Below are 19,267 nucleotides of genomic sequence, written 5' to 3'. Positions count from 1 at the left end.
CCACTGCAGTGCTATCCCTTTAAGAAGGGATCTCATGAACATTACCTTGATAAATTCATGTGGCGCAGGAACGGTCAAGTAGTCAAAGTACAAGCGGCATTGGAGCAAAAAACCCTCCACGTTTGAAGTCCCCTCAAACCCGGGGGGAACTCCCATATGGAATTGCAGGGCAGCCTGTTGGTCGCCCACCTTTGCCGCTAGAAACTCCTGTACTCTCCTAAACGCCTCGTTGAGACAATAGTCCGTGCTAGCTGCGTCCTTTAGGTGGTCAATCATTCTGTAAGTCAATGTAAAACGATTTATTTATTATTTATTTATTCCAAATTCCTGCCCGTTTCTATTGGTCCATTCATCATTTTTAAAATATGGTTAACTAAAAATTTACCAAAATGGAGATGCATTTTCTTTATTGGACAATGATCCATCCATCCATTATCTGTAACCCTTATCCAATTCAGGGTCACGGTTCAGGGCCAATTCATATACCCTGGAGGGGGTGCCAGTTCTTCACAGGGCAACACACACTCACATATTTACTCACACACTCGCACCTACGGACAATTTTGAGTCGCCAATCAACCTACCACCGTGTGTTTTTTGGACTGTGGGATGAAACCGGAGAGATACAGTCACCCGGAGTAAACCCACGCGGACACGGAGAACACACCACACTCCTCACAGTCAGTCACCCGGAGGAAACCCACGTGGACACAGGGAGAACACACCACACTCCTCACAGACAGTCACCTGGAGGAAACCCACGCAGATACAGAGAGAACACACCACACTCCTCACAGACAGTCACCCGGAGCAGGAATCGAACCCACAACCTCCAGGTCCCTGGAACTGTTTGACTGCGACACCTACCTGCTGCACCACCATGCCGCCCTATTGGACAGTGATGTATTGTTTTATTTTATTTATTTTATTTTATTGTTTTATTTTATTTTCTATAATGAAAGCTTATAAACATTAACCTCTCCTTCTGGGGAAAAAAAACAATATAATGTACCTTTTAAGGAACACAACCGGACTTAAAACCACCGTTGTACTTTTAAAGGGTACACTCTCAGGAAAAAAAAAAGATGGTAGAAGAGCAATATTGGTCATTAAAGGTACAAATGGTGTAAATGTACATTGCTTTAAAATGTCCAGTTGTGTACCCTAAAGGTACAGAATATGTACCGCCACAGTGACAGGGATTTTTTTATTTATTTATTTTTTTGTGAGAGAGACAGTGAACCTTTACACTGGTTTTATCTTTAGTCACAATGTACCTTTACCGTACATGCCCCCCCCCCCACTTTCCTCTCCCCCTCCTAAGTGTAGTAATGCTTTACACTAGATGCTGTATCACTCTTATCAGGGGTTTAATGCATGTAGCCACTAGAACATTAGTAAGGTCAGGTACCTAGGCTTGATAGTTTTGGAACACAGACAGCACACCACCTCATGCCAAATGTATTGAAGTGAGCTCCTTCACTCCATGGAACCCATTTCCAAAGCTGGTGGGGATTCATAATTTCCAGCCTGCACCTGGCAGTGAGCATGGCGACCATAAGCTCAACTCACAGGTGCTCCAGAGCTTCCCATTTCATTTCATGCTTTATTTCTGAGATTATACAAACTGTGTGCACAATTGAACGTGAGTTTATACAATAGACACAGTTTAGTTATTGAATTTACTAATAGGGGAAATGCGTGTGTGTGTCTAGAGAAATAAAAATAATAAATAATGTAAAAGTGAAATACATAAATACCTTTTTGTGGGGCTTGGTTTTTTGGGTTCAAGTCCCATCTGTTTCCATGTGCTCCCTGTGTCTGCATGGGTTTCCTCCAGGGTTTCTGGTTTCCTTTTGCAGTCCAAAAACATGGAGGTTAGGTGAATTAGCTTTTCTATTATCTGTCCTGGTGTGAGTGAATGTCTTGGTGTGTAGGTGACTTATGCACAGATATGGATTGGTGTTCTGAGAGTGAACCACCTAGTGCCCGATGCAGTCCTCCAGGTGGGCGTTTGTTTCTGGTTCAGAGTACGCTGTGCTCGTTTGGCTGCCGCTTCTGGCCTGTGTGTGGATTGAATGTTGATTGGAACGGTGTTTTGTGCAGTGTTGATTGTAAAGCTTCCTCGAGTCTCTAGAAAGGCAGTATGTAAGTGTAATTATTAATTTAACATAGTATAATCTCCAAGTTAAACATAAAATGTACTCTGGATATTAGAAAGTGATGAACGTATGTCGGTTAATGGTAAAAGCACAGCATATTGATCAGTGAAGGTCTAACAGATGGTGTGCACCTGCTCTGAAGCTTGAGAGATGCCCTTAAACTGCAGTTGTCAGCATAACACTCTGTAATTGAGTGCAATTTCCAAACAGTCCTGTAATTTGTCTTTAAACAAGTCTGATGCAAGTCAGATATGGAAGGCTGCCTGTTAATTACCTACATCTCTAGGGCATCAGGCTGTTCTTTCAGATAAGGGTGTTTAAAATCTTTGTGGATCATATGAGTACAGAGAAACTATCAGTAAAATCTCCAGAATGGGTTTGAAAACATTTTGTTCACTGTGATTTTTGTGGTCAGATATTAATTTGAATATGTATTATAAGCATAGAAAATTTCCAGCAAAAACAGTTTGAGATCCTTTAGGAAACGTTTAGATTTCTCCAAATTTAGATTTGGTTGTAATTGTTTTACAAATATATTGAATACACAAATTCAATGCACATACAGCAGTTGAATATATTCCACAATTATTTTCAAATACCCCCACCCCATTTTGTTTTTTTTTTCCTTTTGATATTAGTTTGAAAAATTTTTATGGCTAATGTTGTGCACATAAATATTCATTCATTCATTATCTGTAAGCGCTTATCCAGTTCAGGGTCGCGGTGGGTCCAGAGCCTACCTGGAATCATTGAGTGCAAGGCAGGAATACACCCTGGAGGGGGCGCCAGTCCTTCACAGGGCAACACACACACACACACACACACACACACACACTCACACTCACACTTATGAACACACCAATCCACCTACCAACGTGTGGTTTTGGACTGTGGGAGGAAACCAGAGCACCCGGAGGAAACCCACGCAGACACAGGGAGAACACACCAAACTCCTCACAGACATTCACCCGGAGGAAACCCACGCAGACACAGGGAGAACACACCACACTCCTCACAGACAGTCACCCAGAGGAAAACCACACAGACACAGAGAGAACACACCACACTCCTCACAGACAGTCACCCGGAGGAAACCCACGCAGACACAGGGAGAACACACCACACTCCTCACAGACAGTCACCCGGAGGAAACCCACGCAGACACAGGGAGAACACATCACACTCCTCACAGACAGTCACCCGGAGGAAACCCATGCAGACACAGGGAGAACACACCACACTCCTCACAGACAGTCACCCGGAGGAAACCAACGCAGACACAGAGAGAACACACCACACTCCTCACAGACAGTCACCCGGAGGAAACCCACGCAGACACAGGGAGAACACACCACACTCCTCACAGAGTGCCGCACATAAATATTGAATATTAGAATATTTGGTTCAAATCACTATTTTAAGGAATTAAATTATTCTCTTTTTTCTTTTTTTAATATGTATTTATGAACTACAAAAACTACATCTAGATGTGTATCTCTCTCCTCAGGAACTCTCTAAAATCGCCATGCCAGTCATCTTTAATGAGCCTTTGAGTTTCCTCCAGCGGCTGACTGAGTACATGGAGCACACATACCTCATTCACCAAGCCAATGTCTCCACAGACTCTATCCACAGGATGAAGGTAACAGTCATATATTGGGATAAGTTATAAACCATATTTACACAGAAATGTGTATCATTTTTATATATATATATATATATACACACACACACACAGAGTGAATGAAGGAACGTGGTCCTCCACCCAAATATCCAAGCAGAGGTCGTTAACTGAGATGAAGTAATAGATTATGGCTAACACAGTTAAAATCACAGGTGTAAGTCACTTTAACAATGTTATTGGAAATGTGCTACCCACAAAGATTAGTTTTAATCTTAACTTTTAAAAACCTGAAACTGAGATAGTCCTGAGAAGCACTCCAGCAAGTTTCTGAGATTACCATTGGATCTCTACCCTATGAGAGATCCAATGGCGATCTCCAATGGGCCTGTGGTGAGCTCCAGGTTAGAGGTCAGACAAATACAATGGATAGTGTGATGTAATATACTAGAAGTGAGTAAAATTTTGATGAGGTAGTGTTGCTTAGGTAGGACAGTTTCGCTCTCATTCATTCATTCATTAGGAGCAAAGAAAAACACTAGCATTGTGTCAGAACACCATGTGAGATGACCACAGGCAGTATCAAATGATATTTTCTATTGGATTCCAATGTATTTATTGTCCTTACTATTTTTTGTTTCTTTATTTTGTATTTGTAATTCACATTTAAAAATATATTTAGGTATTTTGTCTTGCCAATTGTATAGCTAGATTTTTTGTTTGTGCCTAGGTGCAATAATCCTATATATAAAAAAACTAAATCTAATCACATTCAGTCACTGACTGAACCTGAAAATTACCACAAAATGGGTGTTACACATTGCAACAAGCCAAATTCCAGGCTGCTAGGTTTTTGTGATGCAGAGTTATAGGAAAAAATGACATTGTTTTACATTTGGGTAAGATAAAAAAATACTGTTTACTGTATAGGTTTTGCAAATCAACCTGTGAGCAGCACTGAAATGTAGATGTTTTCTGTAATCTGCCCATTAAATAAACCTTATTTATTATACACATTAATAATGTCTTTGCCCTAATACATTAAATAATTAGCGCCCTCCCCAAAAACTGCTTAATTATACAATGTAATGGTATAGGGAGCAAATTATGGTGATAAAATATTCATAGGTGTCATTTTGAAGTGTGCAGTGTCAGGTAATAGATGTGTTTTTTTGTGTGGGTGTGTTGTAGTGTGTGGCCGCGTTTGCGGTGTCTGCTGTAGCTTCTCAATGGGAGAGGACTGGCAAACCCTTCAATCCACTTCTGGGAGAAACCTATGAGCTGATCAGGTCAGTGAAGCTTATGTGGGTCCTACACACAATGTTAAAACAAGCTCTAATATCTATTTACTGTGTTATCTAACATTTCGCTAAGGTAAGTATACTTAAAAACAAGTACATATCATTCATTCATTCATTCTCTGTAAGCGCTTATCCAGTTAAGGGTCACGGTGCGTCCAGAGCCTACCTGGAATCATTGGGCGCAAGGCAGGAATACACCCTGGAGGGGGCGCCAGTCCTTCACAGGGCAACACACACTCACACATTCACACCTACGGACACTTTTGAGTCGCCAATCCACCTACCAACATGTGTTTTTGGACTGTGGGAGGAAACCCATGCAGACACAGGGAAAACACACCAACTCCTCACTGACCTGTCACCTGGAGCGGGAATCGAACCCACAACCTCCAGGTCCCTGGAGCTGTGTGACTGCGACACCTACCTGCTGCACCACCGTCTCATATACCTTGTCTCATATCTCATCAATGATCAGCCCTGGTCATCGTGAAGATTTCATGATGAATGTTTCAGCTACATTCGGAGATACTTGTTTTTATTGGACCTCAATAATATGAAATGTTTTTTGCAGTGTGAAGCCCTCAGGGCGTTCCAGGCTGCCAGAGACACCCCAATTATTACTGCTTTTAGTATGCAATTTTAGTAATCAGATTTTGTTTGGAAAAAAGTTAATCATTATTCAATGAAAATTACATCACAATATATTTTGGTTGTATTTAATTAAGCCAAACAATCTTACTGATGGTTTAGTCCGTCAAGAGCAGAACAAAGACTAATTTCTTAACTGTATGATACACAGACAACTTTCATAGTTCAGTTTAAAATTGGTCATTTCATTTTTTTGTTTTTTATATGTTGGTGTGAATAAAGGGAAATCACTAATAGTGTGAGAACTGCAATTTTCAAGTGGTGTAATTTTTAATTGTTAAATTGATTAACCCTTAATCCTGAGATTTGATCAGTGTCACCTTTTTTTATTGTGCTTTTAATAAGAGCTATCCTGAGGTGATCTAAGAAATAGTCTGTGGACACCATATTATCTTCTTACACTCTGTCATCAGAGAGGATCTGGGCTTTAGGTGGGTTTCTGAGCAGGTCAGCCACCACCCACCCATCAGTGCGTTCCATGCTGAAGGCCTGAAAGAAGACTTCCTGTTTCATGGCTCCATTTACCCTAAACTCAAGTTCTGGGGGAAGAGTGTGGAGGCAGAGCCTCGGGGTATCATCACCCTGGAGCTGCCGAAGTAAGTGCAGTTCTCAGGATACAGACTTGATATACTTGATCTTGCCGATATTAGCTTTTGTTCTAAATTTGTGAAGCAAATTGTTCCACTATATTTCTTTCTACATAGGCACAATGAAGCATACACTTGGACAAACCCCACTTGCTGTGTCCATAACATTATAGTGGGTCAACTGTGGATTGAGCAGTACGGAAATGTGGAGGTTATTAACCATAAGTAAGGGCAAGTAAGGGTATACAACGGCACAATACAAACACTTCCCCTTTAGACATGAGGAAGTCACATTTCTATATTCAAACTCTATGTTTAAAGGTGTGTATATAAACCTAACAATTGATAATTCCATTATGTATTGGTGCAATCTTTGACGGAAACATAAATGTGTACACACACCTTGTATAATCTCTAAAGAGAAATGTGAAAAGTCTTCTATGGATAGTGAAATGTGTAGTAGGCTTAGTGGAAAATGGAGTATGAATGTAGTATGCATGGTAAAATTTAGTATGGGTCACAAACATACAAATCAAATTTATTTGTATAGCGCTTTTCACAACTGATGTTGTCACAAAGCAGCTTCACAGAATTATGGTAAAAGACAGTTTTGACATGAAATGTAAAGAATGTAAAAGTCCCCCTGGGGAGCAAACCAAACCACTGTGTAGTTTGCTTAAATTTCTGTTGGTGCATCCTGACAGTAGTGCGTTACAATAGTCAACCCTTGAAATAATAAAGGCATGTACTAATAAAGCATTTCTAATCTTGGTGATGTGTTAATCAAATGATAAATCCGGGTCAATTATGACGGCAAGGTTTAACTGGAAAGTCTACAAGATTTAAAATTAAATATGAATTTATTTTTTGCCACTTTTGGACCCAAAAGCAGGACCTCTGATTTGTTACTGTTTAGAAGGAGGAAGTTACGCAACATCCAGGCTTTCACGTCTTTTACACAGTACTCTATTTTCTTTAATCTTTGTTTGTCATCAGGCTTGGCTGAAATATACAATTGCGTGTCATCTGTGTAACAGTGAAATTAATGTCACTGTTTCTTAACTGTGCCTAGCGGTAACATTTATAATGTAAATAATAATGGTCCTAAAATAGAGCCTTGCAGAATGCCAAATCTTATTTTAGAATAATTGGGAGATAAATCGTTCCCCTTTTACGAACTGATAACTTTCCGTTAGGTACGATTTGAACCATAAAGGGGCTGTCCCTGTAATTCCAACCATGTTTTCTAACCTTTAGGAGAATATTGTGGTCTATCGTATCGAAAGCTGCACTAAGGTCAAGAAGCACCAGCAGGGATACGTGGCCTTGATCAGAGGCAAGAAGATTGTTTGTATGTAGATATGAACTAATTTTTTGGGCCACAACGTTTTCTAAGATCTTGGATAGAAATGGTAGATTATAAATAGGCCTGTAATTAGACAGTGTGCTAGCATTAAAATTTGGTTTCTTGATCAGAGGTTTAAAAACTGCTAGTTTAAAAGCTTTGGGAACATGGCCCAGGCAAAGGGATGAGTTTACTATAGTTAAAAGAGGATCGATAATAGCTGGTAGTACTCCTTTGAGTAATGTTGTGGGAATTGCACAAAGTATGCAAGTTGTACAGTTTGCAGGTGATAATCTTCTTTAGTTCTAACTGTGGGAATTAGGAAAGGTAAAAAGTTTCAAGTCTTTCTTTTACAGTTACATTACGTTTTATATCAGCCACATCAGATGACAGCCAGGTCGGATTTAATACTGTGGGTTGAGTTTATTGTCTAATGTTCTCGACTCTATTATTAAAAAAAGTCCATAAAATCCATAAAGTCCATTTTATAATTAAAAAAAATTCCATAAAGTTCACGCTTTGTAGAATAAAGAGTTGATGATATATATATATATATATATATATATATATATATATATATATATATATTATGGCTAAGACGTAGCTCATATGAAATAAAGTAATGGTCAGAGATTGCTGAGGTTTGCGGTAAGATTAAAATGTGTCTATGTTAAGACCTAAGTCTAAAGTGTGACTACAGTAGTGAGTAGGCCCTGTTACATTTTTTTGTAATACCAATAGAGTCTAGGATTAAAGTAAATGCCTTTTTTAGTGGGTCATCTGCCGTCTCAAAATGGATATTGAAATCTCTTACAACTATAACTTTATCATTGCACACAGCTAGGTTTGCACTGAAATCACTGAATTCTTTTAGAAATTTTGAGTAGGGCCCTGGTGGTCTGTAAATGTTACATAACATACTAAAGATTTAGTGTGGATTGCGAAGAATGTAGTATGCATAGCAAAAAGTGAAGTATGGATGGCAGAATATGTAGTGTGGTTAGCAAAATTTTGTATGCTTGTCAAAATGTAGTATACATAGCAGAAAATGTAGTATGGATAGCGAAAAGTTAAGTATAAGTAAAATATATTATGGTTAGTGAAAAAACGTATATGTATCTAAACATGTAGTATGCCTAACGTAAAATGTAGCATACATGCTTAAAGATGCAATATGTCTAAAAATGTAGTATGCATTTTACAAAAACAAAGGGTTGTATGCAAACCTGAAAAACGTGGCATGCATAGCTAAAAGAATTTCTATTCTAATCTACTTCCTGATTATTTTGGCTGGAATGGAGTTTGGGATTAAAGTTACTCATCCAAAATCAGTACCTGACCTCACTATGTTTCTGTGGTCCAAATTCCATCAAATCCTCACCAAAAGGTTCCATCATCTAAAAAGCCTAGTCAACGGTGCGGAAGCTGTTACTGCACAAGGGAGACTACCTATATTCAAGTCTTAATATTGGGATCAAGTCAGGAGAGTTATTTAGGATTTCTGCTGCTTTTGCCCAATTATCACTAAGCACCAAGGTGTTTATAAATTTTTAGAACTTGTGAAAAATCAAGATAGCCATGGCTTCCTCACAGAGATATTAGCATATTGCAAGAATAGCTAAATGCCCCTTTTTTGCTTTTTGCAGGTTCTAAAGATAAGCTTTCTCCTCTAAAATGCAATGACTCATCTTGTTTTCGAACAGAACTGGGGAAAGGTGCAGTCTGACGTTCAAGCCTTGTGGTCTTTTTGGCAAAGAGTTACACAAAGTAGAGGGTTACATTCTTGATAAAAGGTAACTGTGATTTAATTATTTGATTTAACTGTGATGTAATTAGTGCTGTGATTTTATTTATCTTTACTTTTATATAGTGTACCGTATGAGTGTAGATTGGACTGCATGAACCTTCTGTACACTACTGAATGTCTTACTCGGTATATTACTGTGCAAAATAAGAGACCACTCTTCAAAATGAACATTACATTCAAGTGAAGATTTGTTCTCTCTGATTCTGAAGTGAATGAATATGACATATGCAAGCTTCCGCTACTTGCCATGCTGTTATTGTAAATAAGAATGTTCTTAACGACTTGTTAAATAAAATAAATAAAACTTTCATATCAAAGGGTTAAAATCAAAGAAATTGAAAATCAGTTTTGTGACTATAACCGTTTCTCATGCATGTGTGTGTTTAAGTACCTCATCAGAACTGTTAAATAACGGCTAAATGTGATGAAGGTCTAAGTCACACTAACTTGCTCACGCAGCTTTCACAGATTTAGCCCCATCAGCTTTACACTTTGGCTGAGGAATCCAATTAATAACTGCAGTTTGAGCTTTTCCAGGCTTGGTGCCATTTGATATGAATCAGCATGCATTTATTATTCCTTGCACTGGCTGTGATTTAACACAGTGACATGTTTGTGCAGCAAAAAGAAGATCTGTGCCATTTATGGCAAGTGGACGGAGTGTTTGTACACCGTAGATCCGGCTACGTTTGACCTTCACAAGAAAGCAGATAAGAAGCCTACTGAGGAGAAGAAAGGCAACAAGCAGGTGCGTGAGCTGACACTTGTCTGACCCTTCTCTTTAGAGTCGATGCATTATTCAATTTAGGATATCACTTGTAGGCCTCAAAATAATAATTTATTAACATGAGCCAGTCCACCTACCAACGTGTGTTTTTGGATTGCCTGAGGAAACTGGAGCACCCGGAGGAAACCCACGCAGACACAGGGAGAACACACCAAACTCCTCACAGACAGTCACCCGGAGGAAACCCACGCAGACACAGGGAGAACACACCACACTCCTCACAGACAGTCACCCGGAGGAAACCCACGCAGACACAGGGAGAACACACCACACTCCTCACAGACAGTCACCCGGAGGAAACCCACGCAGACACAGGGAGAACACACCAAACTCCGCACAGACAGTCACCCGGAGGAAACCCACGCAGACACAGGGAAACACACCAAACTCCTCACAGACAGTCACCCGGAGGAAACCCACGCAGACACAGGGAAACACACCAACTCCTCACAGACAGTCACCCGGAGGAAACCCACGCAGACACAGGGAGAACACACCACACTCCTCACAGACAGTCACCCGGAGGAAACCCACGCAGACACAGGGAGAACACACCAACTCCTCACAGACAGTCACCCGGAGGAAACCCACGCAGACACAGGGAGAACACACCAAATTCCTCACAGACTGTCACCCGGAGGAAACCCACGCAGACACAGGGAAACACACCAACTCCTCACAGACAGTCACCCGGAGGAAACCCACGCAGACACAGGGAGAACACACCACACTCCTCACAGACAGTCACCCGGAGGAAACCCACGCAGACACAGGGAGAACACACCACACTCCTCATAGACAGTCACCCGGAGGAAACCCACGCAGACACAGGGAGAACACACCAACTCCTCACAGACAGTCACACGGAGGAAACCCACACAGACACAGGGAGAACACACCAAACTCCTCACAGACAGTCACCCGGAGGAAACCCACGCTGACACAGGGAGAACACACCACACTCCTCACAGACAGTCACCCGGAGGAAACCCACACAGACACAGGGAGAACACACCAAACTCATCACAGACAGTCACCCAGAGCGGGAATCGAACCCACAACCTCCAGGTCCCTGGAGCTGTGTGACTGCGACACTACCTGCTGCACCACCGTGTCGCCTTTAGTGTTATGTCATGCCTAAATAAAATAGTCCCACCATTTTGCCTCTGTTGTCCCCATATAGAGCAGTGTGGATGAGGAGCCAGAGGAAATGCCCCCTCCAGAGGCAGAAACTGTGCAGGTCATTCCAGGCAGTGAACTCATTTGGAGGATATCCCCCAGACCAGACAACTCAACTCAGGTGAGAGATGCTAATCAGGCTTTTAATTCTAAATAAAGTTAAACATACATTCTGATACATACTAAAAAAACCTTTTGCACCTTTTATAAGTTACCATTTGAGATGAGGTTTTCTTTATCCCACAGTATTATGCCTTCTCCACATTTGCCATGCAACTGAATGAGCTGGAGGAGGACATTAAGGAGAAACTGCCCACTACAGACTGCCGCTTGAGGCCTGATATTCGTGCCCTGGAGAATGGAGACATAGGTAATGTACCACTGTGGGACTCATACTGTATCAGTAAGGGTACTTTTGATGTAGGCAAGAATATGATTAACTGTATGAGTCTACTTTCTAACTTACTTAAAGACCTGTTAAAGACCTGCTTTAACACTAAGCTGCCAGTAATTTATGGTATTTCTGTCACTGTGTTGCTATAAGGCTAGCATATTGTTCCCATTTAGATTCAGCTAGTGCTGAGAAGAAGAGACTGGAGGAAAAACAAAGAATGGCAAGGAAGAACCGATCCAAATCCAGTGAAGACTGGAAGACCAGGTTAGTGTTTTCCTTCAGCAGACTGGATTAATTCTGCTCTGATGTTAGTATTTAGGCTTTCAGCTTTCAGTAGGGGGTGGCGGGGTGGACAGAGGAGCACAGCTGGGTGAGCAGGATGGCCCTACACTATCCCCCATTGCTCAGCATGATGTTGGCCCACATAGGGGTCTGTCTGTTAGCTAATGTAACAGAAGTGGCCATTTAGGTGTTCTCCACCAAGGATGCTGACATTACCAATAACTAGTTCCTAGTGGCTGTTCTAATAGAAGAATGTGTGTTCAAACATCCAGTCTGATAGCATCATGTGGAATTGGCAATGACTACAAAAATGGGGAGAATTTGTGTAGTAAATAAATACAATATACAGAATAAATCTTTTTTTAAAAATGGAAATCCCAAAGCAGATTAAACTCATAGAACTTAAACAAACAATTACTAGAGTCCCTTCATCTTCAGCATAGAAATCTATTAATGGTAATAATAAAAAAAACAAAATGAGACGTGTTTTGATGTGTATGAATACAGTTTCTGACATGATCACAGTACATTTATTTTGGCAAATTTACATCAGTGAAAGGCTAGAGTTTAAATATCAGATGCCTTTATCTGTATTCATTATTAATCTGTTTATTTCCCTCTTTTGTTCTTTTTCCAAATAAGAAACCCATGCACTGGCCCCAGGTTTGAGTTTTTGTGCAGTTGTTTGCAGTGCTTTTCAAGCTCTTAACCATTCTTATCAAACTAGCAAAATAATTATCCCAGAGCTTAATGGATTTGGATTAGCATTTTTCTGGTGTTATTGAGTTAATTATTGTTTTTCTATGGATCTTGAATTGAACCTTCACAAATCAGTTTCTTACTGCGAACAAAATTATTTTCTCATTATTCATAACTCATACCTGCTGTGGCACGGTGGTGCAGCAGGTAGTGTTGCAGTCACACAGCTCCAGGGACCTGGAGGTTGTGGGTTCGAGTCCTGCTCCCGGTGACTGTCTGTGAGGAGTGTGGTGTGTTCTCCCTGTGTCTGCGTGGGTTTCCTCCGGGTGACTGTCTGTGAGGAGTTTGGTGTGTTCTCCCTGTGTTTGCATGGGTTTCTTCCGGGTGCTCAGGTTTCCTCCCACAGTCCAAAAGGTAGGTGGATTGACGACTCAAAATTGTCCATAGGTGTGAGTGTGTGTTGCCCTGTAAAGGACTGGCGCCCCCTCCAGGGTGTATTCCTGCCTTGCGCCCAATGATTCCAGGTAGGCTCTGGACCCACTGGGACCCTGAACTGGATAAGCGCTTACAGATAATGGATGAATGTTGTGTATCTTGCTGTAATCTTAATATCAGTATATCATAAATATTTAGTTTGAAAGACCTAAAGCATTTCAAGAAACTAATTTGATTATCTCTAAAAATGTTGTCATGCTAACAACAAATAAGATTTCGAGATATCAAATGGTAACACATTACTATATGGGTATATTATTTAATAGCATTACAATTAAGCATCGTAATTTGGTTAAGTAACATTTCGATCATTAACTAATGATGAAAAGCCAATGTTTATTTTAGCATTAGTACAAATATTAGTATTTAATGTAATGTCTTAAGAAATCTTTTTTGAGAGCAAAATATATCATCAACACTATTATTAAATCATTAGCTGAGACATTGCTTGTTTACTATTATTAGAGAATTACCTTTATGCTAAAGTGTTACCTATTAAATAATTAACTCATTATAAACTGGAAAACAGAACAAATAATATGTGAATTAATGGCCCGTTTGTGGCCTCCTCAAAGGCCAACACAAGTCCATTTATCTTCAGTCTTTCAGGACTGAAATCTGAACATTGTGCCCTAAATAAAAGCCTTGTGATATTTCTGATTGTTGACTTTACAGTGAATTTGGTTGCTGTTGTGTGTAGAAACAGAGGAGTGTGTGCCAGTGTGTTTCTTCTATACTTTGGCTCCCCCTATTGTCCTTGAACAGTAGACAACAGACATCTTAAAAAGATAAAAAGATCAAATAAAAAGCGTTGTTTGATACAATAGCAAAAGCTATTTTTTATCATACACTTTCAAATACATATACTGTATGGCACTGAAGGATTAATATTACTCTTAATGTATTAATGTTCTAATAAGTCAATGCAAAATAATTGATCATGTCAAAGATGGTTTAAATAGCTCACCCCTTGGCTGTTAGTCTTTAGACAAGTCCTATTTTATTATATTATAATTGAATATAGAGTGCTTCTCTTCCAGCGGCACGGTGGCGCAGCAGGTAATGTTGCAGTCACAAAGCTCCAGGGATTGATGTGGGTTCGATTCCCACTCCGCGTGACTGTCTGTGAGGAGTTGGTGTGTTTTCCCTGTGTCCGCATGGGTTTCCTCCCACAGTCAAAAATACACATTGGTAGGTGGATTGGCGACTCAAACGTATCCGTTGCTGTGAGTGAATGTGTGTGTGAGTGTGTGTTGCCCTGTGAAGGAATGGCGCCCCCTCCAGGGTGTGTTCCCGCCTTGCGCCCAATGATTCCAGGTAGGCTCTGGACCCACCGCGACCCTGAACTGGATAAGCGCTAATGGACAGCTGGCCTAAAACATGGCGTGATATGGCGTGGCACCTTAAATGGATTGTCATATGGCACATATACATTTCTCATTACTTTAGCTCTCTATTTATGCATCTCTCTGAATGAGGAGAGAGCGAGAAACAGAGATCAGAGCATTTTTGATTGGAGGCCTAACGCTGGTTTCATGTGTGATCTTTGAAGGTGGTTTCACCAAGGACCCAACCCACATAACGGAGGACAAGACTGGATTTATTCTGGAGGATACTGGAACAGGAACTATTCTCAACTACCTGACATATATTAACTAAAACCTTCAGCATAACTCTTGACCTTGTACAGAAACGGGTTTATTTATACGGCTTGTTTCATCAAGAGGCAGTTCATTTTGGAGTGGAACTGACAAAGAGCTTAGTTGTGCACAAGACCATAATTCGTTCAGAGCTATTTTAGGACAGAAGCATGCTGTGATGAAGAGGTATACAGGACCAGTTTTTAAAGCACCATTTACCACCTTGGAGGAGGCCGGTGGTGGAAGACAGCAGACGTTCTTGATTATGCAGTGTGTGAGGTGAGGTTTGTGTATTCAGATACTTTTATTTCAACTTGTAGAGAATTAATTTAATATTAATTGTTTAAGTACATATCATAGTAATATTTAATTAGATGTAGCAACTTTGTACACAACAGGGTTATTGGTGATAAATACCTGTCTAGACATACATTCACTGAATGAACTACATCTTAGTCATCTTTAAGTGGTATAGAATAACTTCAATTAGTAGCAGACAAATTGGAGCTAAATTAGACTTATGTTAAAAAGGCTGGCTCTAGACTTTAGGCTGAACATAATGCTGGGCTGAAAAGGAATTAATATCTGCCTTATTCTTTAGCCCGGTAATATGTATAAACAACATGTCTTAGCAATGTAGGTAATACATAGTACAAGATGTTAGTATAGATGTTATTTATTGAATGATATATTTTAGTTCTTTGTGGTTAAAGAACCCCTACAGGCTATATACCCTCTATAGGATCGAGTAGTGAGCTGAGGGGCAAATCCAGCAGTTTTTCTCACACCCCATCGCATTCTCTGTTACAAAAAGTGATACAGAGGCATGAACTTCAGCAGACATTTTTGATTCATGAGTTGGATTCATGGCATGTTTTGTCATTTTGACCACAAAGATCTGTGCTAAGAAAGGTGCTATTGCCTCTATGTCACTTGCAATTTTATGTTAGCACCAAGCTTATAACAGTGCACAGTCATATTTTACTGGGCTTCATACTGTTTACAGCAACTTAACATAAGAATGGACATTCCATATTATAGAAGAGGTTTTCAAGTAATATAAACTCATCTATTTAAAGATTGGTGGTGTAGACAAAGATGTGAAGCCTAAAGACCCTAAACATGTACCAAATACATTTACTAGACCTGAAAATAAGCTCGATATCTATTTAAAACATCAAAATATAGAACATTGTAAGTTTCTCTTTAAATCTATAAACAGGACTTTGTCGTCCATTGATTGTATTTTCTTTTGTTTCCCATCTCACAACCACAAACACTAAAGTATAAGCACAAAACTGTCTTAACTATGCAAAAAAAAAAAAAACACACACTATACTGTTGTAACAACCTTTTACTTGGGGTATTAATTTACTCTTTCAATAAGCTGTTACAACAAAGATGTCCTGGGATTAGTGTTGGGCTAATGATGGTAATAACACTGATATTGGCCAGTTTTGCTGGTATTTGAAAAACTAATATACTAAATAAAGATTAAAATGTAACTTTTTGGGTCCAAATAAACAAGGGGAGTCAAAAGCAATGAGGTGTGTTGCTAATAGACAGGAATCCCCAACAGAAATGCCTCTTTTTAATATATATTGGCCCACAATAAGACAGATCCCACCACAGCGCATTCTGTCTTCACTGTTTGGTGACATCATGTGGTGATGCATCCTTTAGCCACAGTGTTACTGTATACAGTGATAATGCTTTGAAATGGTATAAAGGAATGTTAAGTGCCCCCCGTCCTAAACCCATCTGTGATATTGAACTGAAAGTAATCTGCAATTTCTCTGTTTTGTGGTAAAGTGTAATTGTAAAGAAGTTGATAAAATAAAGAAATAAGCTTACGTTTGACTGAGTTTGTACAGAAAATAACCACGTTACCTTCCTCCAGGCAGTTCTTTAGTGATAAGCTACAAAAGCTTTAGACAGTAGAAGGGGCCCTGTAAATTACACATTTGTAACTTTGCTGTAAAATCTTGTGAATACTTTAGAGCTGAAATTTGTTTGTATTGTTGCTAAATAAAGGCTTCCCTAAACTATTCCCTTATTGTCAGTGCAATCTTTTTCCCTTTGTGAGTTGTTGAGAAGAGTTGAAATGTAACATGTTTATAGTGATGGCGGCACGGTGGTGCAGCAGGTAGTGTCACAGTCACACCGCTCCAGGGACCTGGAGGTTGTGGGTTCGATTCCCGCTCTGGGTGACTGTCTGTGAGGAGTGTGGTGTGTTCTCTCTGTGTCCGCATGGGTTTCCTTTGGGTGCTCCGGTTTCCTCCCACAGTCCAAAAACACACGTTGGTAGGTGGATTGGTGACTCAAAAGTGTCTGTAGGTGTGAATGTGTGTCTGTGTTGCCCTGTGAAGGACTGGCGCCCCCTCCAGGGTGTGTTCCTTGCGCCCAATGATTCCAGGTAGGCTCTGGACCCACCGCGACCCTGAACTGGATAAGGGTTACAGATAATGAATGAATGAATGTTTATAGTGAATCCCACAGAACTCCTCATAATTATACAATGAACAATCAGTGGATTAAGAAAACCTACCTCGTATCCACATTCACACTCCAGTTTATCAGCTGACCATACAGGTGGACTACAGTCTGTAATTATAGATTTATTATTACCCCTCTGTGGTCAGTGGAAAAGATAATCTGGACAATGAATGTGGATCCAAGGAAGGTGTTCTTAATCTGGTGCTCTATCAGTGTATAATTACGATATAAACAGCATCCCAAAGTTAATCTAATGAACAAAAATTACCAAAACTGAAGGTTTGTTAAATTTTTCCAGTTTAAATTATTACAGTTTAAAAAATAAATAAAGAAATCTGTAGATGTTGGTCAGCTACGATTTTTGGTGTTTAAACAGAGCTGCTCTTATATATATCATGGTATAGTCGCACAATATGGAGGTCAGCTGCTGTGTTCAAATGATGATGTAAACCACAAACATGGAGATTTTTAATTGGATGGGGACATTATATATTTTCTAGCCCATGACAGATGGCAGATTTCATAACTATAAACCCTGTCTGTGGTCTCTCCAGCAGCTTTAACACGCTTTTGACTTGTATATTTTCAGCACTGTTGTTTGTGATGAAAGCTTCTTGCAAAAATCAACTCCTCAGGATGTCTTCCCTGTAATTATCACCTCATCCTGAGGCCAGCAATCACTTCAGACACACACTTGAACCTCAGATGAAACAGATTTCTGCGTCTCATCCCTCTTCACTTGTTCTGTGAGGCCTTCACAACTTCTTATCTGTGGATGGACACTGCAGGCTTCTGGAAAATTCTGTTATAAAGTATTTTACTGTTTTAAGCCATGCATTGTGGGACATGCCAAATGGTCAAACAAATTTACAGCATATTACTGCTTTTAATGAACAATTCAGCAAGAAGTGTGCTTTACACATGATGGTCCACATGAAAATTGAGTTTTCTCAAGTTTTATATAACTGCTCTCCAGCACTCTTTGAATTTCGACGTGAGCGCGTGACATTTTTTTTCCTGAAATCACCCTAGACTTCCACTGACACTGACCACTGTCATAAAGGTGAGTAACGTACATTTCTTTGCAACTTGTAAAGTGTTGTCGGTGTAGAAGCTTTAATGATCAACTTGTCTGTTTTTATGAGAGAAATATGGTGCTTTTCAGTTGTTTTAAAGCGCTTTAATTCTCTAACATTATTTAGCAGGCCTGCTAAAGCCTCAGCAAGGCTTCAGTAAGCCTACTCCATCATATCTGCAGTACTCAGACGGCAGGTTCAGTGTCAATTAAATAAAGTACAGAATAATTAATGAGCATGCCTGACTTGTCATTTATTTATCTACAAATTGGCTAACCTTACTGATGATAATCTGAGAAGTTTGTGGCTAGGTAGCAGTGGCATTAGCTGCGTTTATTTATCTATTGTAATAAATAGGGTGACCAGACATCCTCTTTTACCCGAACATGTCCTCTGTTTTAGACTTAAAAAAATGTCCGGCCGGAAATCACAAACGTCCGGGATTTTGTTTTTCTAGAGCTTACATAGAACTTCGAGAATTTTCGTTCACAAACTAGTCCCGCCCTCCCCTACTCCGATTGGTTCGCTTGAGTGAGAAGGGGGCGTGGTGAAGTAGCCTAAAATCTTCTGATTGGACGGTCTGACTGTAGAGCTACCGTTATTGGTCGATAACTGGTAAACATTTAATTGGTCAGTCTGCACGTCAGTAGTCCTTGTTTACGTCAGGCAAAGCTCATGTACCTACCCTCATCTCGAGCAGCTATGCCGAAATGTAAATGTAAGTTCTTGGATGAATTAAAAAAGAAAT

General features: G+C 39.9%; 1 protein-coding gene across 1 annotated transcript in view; it reads left to right on the top strand.

The window, feature by feature from the left end:
• Window positions 1-16,983, top strand: part of LOC136707283 (oxysterol-binding protein-related protein 2) — a 47,578-nt gene extending 30,595 nt beyond the window's left edge. Inside the window, 10 exon segments of the mRNA XM_066681262.1 lie at window positions 3,670-3,804; window positions 4,975-5,072; window positions 6,146-6,328; window positions 6,437-6,544; window positions 9,368-9,457; window positions 10,093-10,219; window positions 11,442-11,558; window positions 11,684-11,807; window positions 12,005-12,095; window positions 14,860-16,983. Coding sequence (XP_066537359.1) covers window positions 3,670-3,804; window positions 4,975-5,072; window positions 6,146-6,328; window positions 6,437-6,544; window positions 9,368-9,457; window positions 10,093-10,219; window positions 11,442-11,558; window positions 11,684-11,807; window positions 12,005-12,095; window positions 14,860-14,962 — 1,176 coding nt within the window. The 3' untranslated portion in view covers window positions 14,963-16,983.
• Window positions 16,984-19,267: the final 2,284 nt, after the last annotated feature.

The sequence above is a fragment of the Hoplias malabaricus genome, chromosome 9 (assembly GCF_029633855.1).
Source record: "Hoplias malabaricus isolate fHopMal1 chromosome 9, fHopMal1.hap1, whole genome shotgun sequence".
Lineage (NCBI taxonomy): Eukaryota > Metazoa > Chordata > Actinopteri > Characiformes > Erythrinidae > Hoplias > Hoplias malabaricus.
This window is presented reverse-complemented; position numbering and strand designations above follow the sequence as displayed.